At 27.9% G+C, this 11,029-nt stretch overlaps 1 protein-coding gene across 1 annotated transcript; it reads right to left on the bottom strand.

Moving 5' to 3' along the window:
* Positions 1 to 630: 630 nt before the first annotated feature.
* LOC8288283 (mechanosensitive ion channel protein 6) lies at positions 631 to 5,422 on the bottom strand. Its single transcript, XM_048379445.1, has 5 exons — positions 3,322 to 5,422; positions 2,944 to 3,067; positions 2,140 to 2,433; positions 1,833 to 2,035; positions 631 to 1,239 (listed from the first exon to the last, which is right to left on the bottom strand). The coding sequence occupies exons 1-5, from the start codon at positions 5,037 to 5,039 to the stop codon at positions 960 to 962; spliced, it is 2,619 nt and encodes an 872-aa protein (XP_048235402.1). The 5' UTR covers positions 5,040 to 5,422; the 3' UTR covers positions 631 to 959.
* Between the last annotated feature and the right edge of the window lie 5,607 nt (positions 5,423 to 11,029).

Genomic DNA, 11,029 nt, shown 5'->3' with positions numbered 1-11,029 from the left:
TAAAATTCTACCAAACGGTTTAATTTATCAACTTTTAGTTATCAGATATCAGCCATAAACTGTATTAATCAGCTGAACTAAGTTGAACTAAAGAGGCCCTGACCCTGAAAAAAATATTAGTAGTACCTACCTGCAAAAGCAATTTTATACTAAAAAAAAAGCTGTGCTAGATCGGCACACAATCAATTCTATAATATATTTTAGTTTTTATATCATCTTTATCTATATTATATTTAGATTTTGTTTATATTTTATTTAAATTGTTCTTATTAAATTAAATATAGTGAATTTACAATTAAAAATTAATTAATTTCATAAAAACATGAAATTTATTGTTACTTTATTATTTTACATAATTTACCAAGGAAACCAACAAAAGGAAGACTTGTGTCCCATGTTAGTGTCCCACAGAGGCAAGAGCAGCAGTTGGTAGTGTTAGTGATAAAAGCAGGACTGTTAGCTGGTAGTGTTAGTGAGAGATTTCTACACTTAGCTGTCTTAGTCCATCCAAAATTAACCCACGAGAGATAAAGAAAATCTCGAAACTGACACCTCAACCTCATCAAAACTGACACCTTGGCTCCAAAAGAACTAGCAAATTACATGGAAGCGAAGACACAACAATAAGGATGAAAAGAAAATCTCAAAAACTGAGACCTCCGGCTCCAAAAGGACTAGCAAATTACATGGCAGCCAAAACACAACAATGCACTTTATGGCAAACTAATCAGTGAACATGATCAGGTTGCAGCTTAGTTTCCGCAAAGTTTTCTTTCTTCTAACAAGAATGTTAAGCAAATGGATTAACAAAATGATATTACAGTAGAGATATTCTCATTCATTAGAAGTTTAATACTATACTTGCATAGATTATTAGATTTATCCTAAATGCTATTTTGTCACAAAAAAGGAGCTCTATTGCACTAAAAGAATCAACTGATTCTACTTTATTTACTCACTCAACTCATCCAACTAGGGGGAACCCGATCGGATGACACGGGGGGCAATGCACGGACATTGATGTCAAGAGGAAGCAGGCGATATTGAATGTCAAGCTCCCTGAAGATTTTGACCATCTCTTCAAGTAAGAGGGCTCTCCTTGACCACCTCTCCCCCATGTCTTGGTGGTTCATCTTATGGGTCAGCCATATTGCTATGCGCACCCTGTTCAGGTCTTCTGCATCCTTAAATATGATCATGGGTGAAGGATACCAGTGATCCTTTTTGTTCTCGATATAACTGCATAGGAAAGACACAAGTTAACTTTTCGCGCACAAGGTCAATTCTTAGAAGCGACCTATTGAATGTATTGCACTCGAGAGTTTTCTTAAAATACAAGTAAATTTTTTGTGGGTAAAGATCAACTCTAAGAAGCAACCTATTGAACGAATTGTGCTAGTGTTGTATTAAAATAGGCAAAATTAGACTGCTTGATGAATAAAACAACAATTACTTGCTAAGGATGGATATCATACTGGAGATTCTTGCTATGCGTGGGCACATATTTGAAACCTAACCATGTGTGTATCTCTTCTTTTCGTCATCTAAAGCCCAACAATATGAAAACAATACCCCCGATGCAACAAAACTTAATAGTACTATCTAAGCCGTCCAAAAACTTTAAATGTCTGTTCCAAGAGAAAGCAGTTCTATATGCAATTCGATCAATGTGATTTCAGCATAATCATGGAACAGAAAATCAGTTTCAACAGGTATAAAATGTTTTGTGTTCCATATTAAACTTAGCCCTTGGACCAGTATGCAATATAAAACAATGGATAAGTGAGAAAACAGAACTATGACGTTTAACAATGAAGTTTATCCAAAATTACCTATTTATTCGTTGTTTGATGACTGCAATCTTTTCAGCTGGAGTAGCTATGTGGATAAGGAACTCGACTGCATCTCCCATGTCTGGACTGCGGTAGTAGTTACCAATGGCTTTGGTAGCAAGAATGCTGTTTGCAATTATAATCTTCTGGTTATCGTATCTTAGGAAAACAGTAGTTAAAATGTTCATCTCTTCTACCACCATCTGATATTAAGAAAAATTAGTTAGCCTTAGGTCAGTCAACTAGACAAGCAACAATTTTGATGATACTAAAGCACAAAGAAGGATTCATTCAAGGAATTATTTACCTGAACTCCATCAATTTCGCAACGATCACCCACATCAAAAGGGTGAATTACAAATAAGAAGATAATAGCTTCAAATACAGTTTTGCAGGTGTTTCCAAATATGAAAGCTACGAGGAGGAGTTGGGAGCTTAGAAAGACTAGAAATTTGCTTGTAGCAATTCCTAGTATGAGAAGCCAAATTACAGCTATAAGGATCCCAATCAAAATGTTCACCATGCGATGCAGTTTGTTGACAGCCGTTTTTGTGTCGTTTAGTGTCAAAGCAAGTGCTCTTCGTTCTCTAAATGCATTAACCTGAAATGGACAAGTTACTATATCATAATCACAACGAAAAAAAATACATCCACTAACAGGCCCACATTTGTCAGAATGTAATATATAGAGGTCCTTTAGAACTAGTGTTCGTATCAGATTGACCAAGTACATTGCTAAATATGAAATTGTTATATTTATACTTGGATTCAGACAAGGTCGTTGACCAAATTAAAGATGATGTCAAACTAAACCATTTTGAAAGCCAGCATGAAAGACATATTCATATTAGATACTTTACAAACCCTAATATACTGCCATCTAAAACTAATAGAAGTCCTTTATGTGAAACTGATCCAAATTAAAATTTCCAAACCAGTTATGCTAACTTGAAATTCAAAACAGTAAAATGAATGAAGTCTATGTGAGTTTACTCGCATTTAAAGCTTTAATGGCTGTACATTCAAAAAGTGATACATACTGGCAAGTTATGACATTCATAGCCAGAAAGGAAAAAATATTATGTGAAACATGAATTCACTTGGTTCTTACCACCCAGTTTTTCAAACATGACTTGCTAATTTTCTTGCTTTCTGATGCTCCTTCAAAAAGAGTCATGGCCTTCAATGCCTCATCTTCTTGCATAAAACGCATGATATCCTCAAGGTAGATATATCTGCATAAAAAGCCAAGAACCGAAACTCATTTCATGAAGAAAATTATGGGTAGGGGATCATTACAGAATATTACAATTAGATCATAGAGTAGAGACATGATAATGAAGAAAATTAAATGTTGATTCATGTTGATCATCCAATTGCCATTATTATCACTGCACAACCATAATTTGAAAAAAGGAAAAATGATGAGTATGCAAAGTTGATTAAAACATGAGTGGAACCAAAAAAAAAAAAAAAAAAAAAGAATTACCGAGACCCTGGTTTAGCCACATTCTGAAATATTTTTCTTGCTGCAGCTTTTGCTTCAAACTCGCTCTTAATTTTGGTAGCAGACTCATCTTCATCATGAGCAGAATCTTGTATCTGCTCATCCAGCGTAGACAGAGCACCATAACGTATTATGTTCATCAGCCTCTTCATATTCCAAGCAGAAACATTCTTAGGATTCAATTTGTGTAAATGATCAATTGTTATCCCATCATCTTCTTCATTGGCTTTCTTGGAAAAAGCACGTGAAATTCTGGGGGTACCAATTCGAGGGCTTTTCTGTATCCTGCCACTCCCGATTACCTTTGTACCCTGTGGTGACGTGCAGGTATTTGGTTTAAGGCCAGGAGGCACTGTAGCACCCGCATTCTGTAACTTGAGTACCTCAGCTGCAATTCTCTCTTCCTCTTCCTCATTTCTTTTGATCTCAATTAATGGAGGACCAGAGAGTGTTTCAATCACATATTGATTAAACAAGGACTCCTGAATCCGATCAAAGTAGGTACTCACATGAAAAGAAGATGCAAGCACCTTAACCACAAGAGTCTTGACAAGCCACAATAATGTACCCAACAGTAAACACATTAAGACTTTAGTCACATACCTAAGCGTTTTACTCTTGGTTTCCCTTTCAACTTTCTTGTCAAACAAAAAATGCCAAGCAATCAAAACAAGCCCCAACCACAAGCAATTCTGCACAGCTTTCTTAATCCCATAAACAAAATACAGAACCCGTTTCCGCAAAAGAAAATTCCTCTCAATAAAAAACACAATAATCCTTATAACCCAACCAGAGACTAACCTCCCACAAATCAAAACCAAAACAAAAACTTCCCATTTCCACAAACTAAGTCTCCACAAACTTTTATTCCTGAAATAAGAACTAACAAGACTACATACTAAAGCAGCAATAATTAAGATCAAACTTACCCATTGAAGGAGAACCCAGATATCAAGTTTATCTTTCTTAAATTCTTCAGGCAAATCCTCTTCCAACAAAGGATCATCCTCTTCGTCATCAATAACACTTCCTTTTCCTACAAATCCGGACCTTAATTGCCCTGATCTTCCCAAAACTCTTCCCGATTTTCCCGGATGCTGCTGCGGTGGTGGTGGGTCCATCAATCTAGACTTAGGCCTCTCCTTCAATAAACTCGACTTATGCTGCTTAAAAGACGAACTGTTAGAAAACGTCACGTCGTTTCTCGAGCTACACTTCAGAATCTCTCCATCAGCAGTGCTATCAGTGCTCTTCTTGCTAGGAGAATCTTTATGCTGATATCTCCTCCTCACTGCCTCATTGTTAGACCCATGTGGGTCGAAAGAGACCCGGTTAACCGTCGAGGGAGACTCCGAAATCGGACCCAAGTTCTTGTAAACGTTGTTCTGGAGCTCAGCCATCTCCATGTCCATGTCCAAACAAAACTCACCAGAAGCTTGTTGTTTGTGTAAAAATTGACCAATTAGTTTTGATGGTGGATCTTCTTCCACTGAAGATGATGCACCTGCACTAGCATTAAAATCAAACGTATCATCGTTATCTTTACTCTCATTGTTTACTACTTTCTTATCTTTCTCTTTCTCTTTATCGTTCCAAAAATCAATGCTAGATTCCCTCCATATCTTCCCATTAGCTGCCTCCATAGCTTCACCGTCTATCTTCAGGACAACCTCTTTCGGGTCACTGGAATTAACGGTCATAGTGCTCCTTTTTCTCTTTTTCCTTTCTTCGGTCAAAGGCTTGTTCTGTGATGGTGTTTGGGACGTGGGAAAATGTGAAAGAAAATTTCTCTTGTTGGACGCGTGTAGTGGTAGTGTGATTAAAGAATAGGAGTAGTAGCACTGAGCTTTTGAAATTCTTGCAGAGAGAAGCTTTATTTTGAAGAAGGGAGAAGACAGGTGTTAATGAGAAAGCGATAGAGCCGGTTTTATACAGCTTACACAGTTATTTTATTGGTAAAACTTTAAAAAACAATCCATTTTAAGCTCCTTCGTTGCTCTTTTTTTTTTTATTTTTTTTTAAACTTCAGTATATTTCTTTTATATTAATTTCCAAAAAATATTATTTCTTATGTTATCATTTCTTAGTTTATTTTATAAATATATAGTACTTTTAGTTTGTTTCAAAATTAGTATTTTTAGCATTTAATTTTAATAATATAATATAATTTTCAGCTCTATTAAATTATTAATTAATTAATATAGATCTGATTTTAAAATAATAATAATAAAATTAAATAAATTTTAAAATTATAAATTAATTTATAAATAATATGTCAATAAATATTTTCTACTATTTTAATTCTTAAAAATCTAATAAATTAATTATTTCTTATAAAATATTAACATATATACATCACATATTTCAAAAGACCAAGACAAAAAAAGTTATATACTTTTACCTAAAAAGACACGTAATCACAATTTTATATTTTCTTAATTTTCTTTATTCATAGTTATGATTTCCGTTCCAGCTATAGTTGCAATAAAAGCCCTCGCTTGTCCAGTTATTCACGAAAGTGACACTGGTTCGTCGTGGTGGTAATTGGAAAATGGAGAGTCCGTTATCTAATTTCTGAAGTCGCATCCGCCTTGAATTTATGCACAAATATGGAATGCTCTTTTGGTGTATTTATGTCTTATTTTCTTGTTTTATTTTCCTTTAGGAAATCCTTCCGGATTTGTACTTATTTTCATATTAAACTTCCCAAATGTTCCTATAAAATCTTAAATGAATTAATGAAAAAAAAAAATCACATTTGAATTACTTTCATGGAAATAGTTTAGTAAATAAAATCGAAGTTGATATACAATTAATTCTAACTTTTTAATTTGTAAATCAGCTTGTTGATATATTTATAAATTAAATTTTAAAATTTTAAAAAATAATTTAACTTTATATTTTTATTCATCATATGTGTAAAAATCTAATTACAAATTATTAATTTTTTAAATATATTTATCATTTTTAAAGGTTAAAATATTTCTATAAAATCTTAAATGAATTAATAGAAAAAATTTCATTTGAATTACTTTAATAGAGATAGTTTAATAAATAAACTCGAAATTAATATACAATTAATTTTAACTTTTTAATTTATAAATCAGCTAATCGATATATTTATAAATTAATTTTTAAAAATTCTAATAATAATTTATTTTCAAATTCTTTAGCTCTTATATTTTTATTTATGATCTATATAAAATCTAATTAGAAATTATCAATTTTTTAAATATATTTATCATTTTAATAAATTATTAAATTATTTATATTTATTAAACTCATAAAAATTCAATAAATTTAAATAAAATTTAGCTAAATCATAAATGAATTAAATTTAAATTAATCAAACCTCAATACTCACCCTTATTTTCTTGTACATGTCATAGTAATATATACTTTAAATTAAAGACATCTTTTAGCTAAAAGGAGAAATTAAAACCTGTACGATTTTCTGTACTGATTTTTATATAGGCATTTATTGACTTTAATTAGTTGTCAGATCTGAAAAGGAAAAGTGAAAAAAGAATTCACTGCAGCCGGGCTCACAAGTTGTAACCTGCAAGGAGACAGTAAATAGTAAAACTCTTAACTTCCAAAAGTAAACTGATATCCTTATACATATAATAGAAACAATCCTAAAAGGATTGTTGTCACAATTTTATTTAGGGCTAATTGCAAAAAGAACTTTTTAAATTTTAACAATTCAGGTTGAAACTTTATAGATTTTACAATTTAAAATATTCTTAAAAATATAGTATAATTTGTTGATGTGACGGTGGAATTGGCTGAGTTGACTAGATACACGTCATATCAAGAATCATATATTTACTTAATTTAAAAAAAATCATAAATTTTATTTTTTCTACAATTTTATTACGATTTTTAAATTTTAAAATATAATACATAAATATTTTATTAATTTAAAATTAGTAAATACAAAATTAAATTACAATAGAATCTCATACTTTATCTAATTATTATGTAAAAAATAAACTCTACGAAAATGGGAGAGGGAGGTCTTAAAATTAAAACCTCTACTCCCAGGTAAAAGCTTTTAGTTTATTCTAATTAAATACATGACTTTGTTATTATAATTAAGTTTTATATTAATTGTTAAATATTTTAACTTTAATTTTTTTATTCTAACTTAATTTCTAATTTACTGATTCTAATTAAATTAAATATTTAAATATTTAAACTTATATACTAATTTGTTAAAATTAAAAAATCATGGTAAAATTATAAAAGAATCAAAATTTATGAATTTATGTGCAATTATATAAAAGTATAATTCTTAACGTGACATCTTCATAGAGAAGTTCAGTCAATTTTAGTATTATGTCAGTAAAATCGATCAATATTTTAAATTTTATAAAATTAAAAAATTTCTATATACTACTAAAGTTTATTATTATTTTTATAATTATATTCTTTATTTATTACAAAGTAAAAATTCTATTATTGGAATTTTTATATTAAGAACTTAAGGAGAAAAAAAGAATAAACAAAAAGAGAAAACATATTGAAAAGGTACGTAGGCCACACTGAAAATTGTCCGGCAAAATTGGAGAGAAAATGATTCATGTTGTAAATTAACTTCTCTAATTTAATTTTAGCACTAAAGTAAGGTCTATAATTGTGAATTTAGCATAATAAAGCAGCATTTTATCCCTATTATTTCCTCTTCAATCAAAAGAAAAAGAAAGAAAGCATTTTCCATCCTTTTAACTTTTAATCGTTAATGTTAAGTAAGCTTTTCATTGTTTTACTTTCCTTCTCAAAAAAATGTTTCCAAACTTAGGATTAAAGTCACTTTAATTGCACTAAATTATGACGTGTAACACTATCTAAAATACTGAATAATTACATAGTAATAATGATTAAAATATTTAGTTATTGGTGATCCGAATCGTAGATCTCAATATCTCTTTTTAAAGAAATTTTTTGATAGTTTCAGCTGACCACGTTATACATAGATAAAACTAATTATATCGTGACATATGGTATTATTTATTAGATATTGCATTTGTATTGGTTAGTTTTAATTTTAATTAATTACTGATAATAAATAAACCAATCAATGCAAATAGAATACTTAATATTATAAAAAAAAATAAAAAGTTGGCTTAATCTCAACTTTTAATATTACACTATCACACTAAACCTATGAATGCATAAAGTTTATTTAAAAAAAATTATTATCATAGGTAAACTGTTACATATATCATAAATATTTTAAGTTTTTTTTTTTTTTTTATGAAAATACATTTTAAGTTTTCTAGGACATGTATGGTGTAAAAGATTTATTATTTTTGTTAATGTAGTAAGGTTCCAAAGATTGGAGATTTTGAAACCTTACCTATTGGGCACATACCAACTATATTATATTTGATAGGAATGAATTTCACAAGTTTTCATAGCTTTATTTGTATTTATATTTTATGTATTTAGTATAAATGAAAGTCTATTTGAAAATCTATTTTTTAAATTTGATAGAATGTTTAAAGGAGTTTAAAATTTACGAGATTAATTATTTATTATGATAAAACACCCCTTAATTCGTATATATCTTTCCTCTATCATCCATTTATTTCTTCTTCTTTTTTTCTCTTTTTCTATCTTATTATCATTTAATTTTAACTCCATTCGTCAATGAGTTTTACATTTATTACATATCATAGCAAACAAGAGAAATTCATTTGGAAATAAATTCTAATATAAAGTTATTTATAAATGAAATGAATTTAAGGTAGATTTCGAATCAAACACAATACAAATGATAATTTCAGTTTAATTTGGTATCTTAACAATTTGGATTTTTTTCTATTTTGATATCTATTTTTTTATATAATTAAGTGATGAATTTAATAAAAATATATCAAATAAATGTTTTTCATCAATTTTCTTTCGTCGGAGTGCTAATTAGGCACAAATAAGCTCCATATTTGAACTGACTAAAATACATTTATAATTAATTAGTAATTAATCTAAACTTATTATAATTCTATATGTAATTAATTTAATTTAATATATTTCTAAGTTTAATAGAATCAATTAATGATTAATATAATTCAATCTCAATTCTATCATAATTTCATATACATTTCTAATCTTATAAGAAATTAATGAATTACTATATCACACTATATCTACCTATCATGGAATTCAAATAATTGAATACAAAATTTCACAAAATTTAAAGACAAGAAGTAAAAAAAAAAAAATACTTTTAATTTTATTTTATTGATATATTAATTCATGTGTTCATTATTATTACAATACTTCATTGGTAAAATTATCATAAGTGAATTACTTTAAGTATTCAATAACTTTTTTATGTACTAAACTAGTTATACATCATAGTGTCTATTAATATATAAATTGAATTTTGTTGTTATATCTTTTTGTAAATTTAAGTTGTATATGATGCAAATAAAAAAATTGAGATATTTTGAATTCAAAAAACTCATTCATACTTTATTGTTAGTAAATCTAATGCAACATAGAAGAAAATATCATTTAAATCTTTTAATATTTATTTACTATTTATTATTTTATGTTAATTTTTTATTCCTTTTTTATCATAAAAATTTTAAATTCATCTCTTCTTAATTTTTTTCTTACTAATTTTAGTTGAAAAATAAAAGTTCTATTTTTATAGTAATATTATTATATAATAAAATCAAAAAAATTATGAAAGACTATTAAGCTAATATATTAAATTTTTTCATATTTCTTATCAACATGGAGATTTTATTTTAGTATATATAATTAAAATATTTTAAGAAAATAAATAAAAGTAATTATTCAAATAAAATAAATTATTTTGAAATAACATTGTAATAAAATATATTTAAATAAAATAAACATATAAAGTTTAGTATTGATAAGGGTCATTAAATCAATGCAAGAAAATTTAAATATTTTATAACTTCATTAAATTTATTTGAAGTATAATATGAGTTTATAAAAATATATAACATATGAGTTACTACTATATGGCAAAGAAAAATGCTCATAAAATAATTAATATTTTTAATAAATATTATATCATATACTAATTTATTAAATATTAAAAATTAAAAAGTAAAAAGTAAATTGTAGTTTTGCTGTTTTACAACTTCTAGTTTGTAACTTTTTATTATACAAAGACAGGTATGTGGTTACAAATGGTGACCAAAAGAAAGATACCTCACCATTTAAAAGCCTATATTTATAAGAATTCAACCACCTTTTATTTCATCAACCATCATTATCTTATTACTTGGATTTAATACTATGAATTTGAAGTTTAATAACTTCTAATTTTATTATTTGACTATTAAATAACGGTTTAAAAAATCATTAATTTGATGATATCGATTTAACGATCAGACAATGAAGTTTTGAGTTGCCAAGCTCTAACTTATATTATTAAATACGAGAAATATAATAATTATAACTAGTCGGAGTAAAAATAGCTAATTTTTATCAATTAATACTTTTAATGGTGAATTTTTTTAACACAATTTTTAACTATATATCTCTTTTATCTAAAAAAAATAACATACTAAAAATTGTCACGTGATGAAACTATATAGTACTATTTTATATTAATTTCTATAATTTTATAATAATAACTCACGAATGTGCACGTGTGAGGAGCAAAACTAGTTTATTTAAATGTATCACCATATCATACAGAGCT

The sequence above is a fragment of the Ricinus communis genome, chromosome 9, assembly GCF_019578655.1.
Source record: "Ricinus communis isolate WT05 ecotype wild-type chromosome 9, ASM1957865v1, whole genome shotgun sequence".
Taxonomy (NCBI): Eukaryota; Viridiplantae; Streptophyta; class Magnoliopsida; order Malpighiales; family Euphorbiaceae; genus Ricinus; species Ricinus communis.
The sequence above is the reverse complement of the archived record's forward strand: the minus strand, read 5'-3'. Positions and strand labels throughout refer to the sequence as shown.

What these genes read in the sequence shown, in the direction of transcription:
- LOC8288283 (XM_048379445.1), bottom strand. Translation starts at nt 5,039, where the DNA reads ATGACCGTTAATTCCAGTGACCCGAAAGAGGTTGTCCTGAAGATAGAC. An exon ending in GTGGCTAAACCAGGGTCTCG is followed by an intron (nt 3,068 to 3,321) that starts GTAATTCTTTTT and finishes CTTTTTATGCAG; the next exon opens with ATATATCTACCTTGAGGATA. An exon ending in ATCAAACAACGAATAAATAG is followed by an intron (nt 1,240 to 1,832) that starts GTAATTTTGGAT and finishes TTTCCTATGCAG; the next exon opens with TTATATCGAGAACAAAAAGG.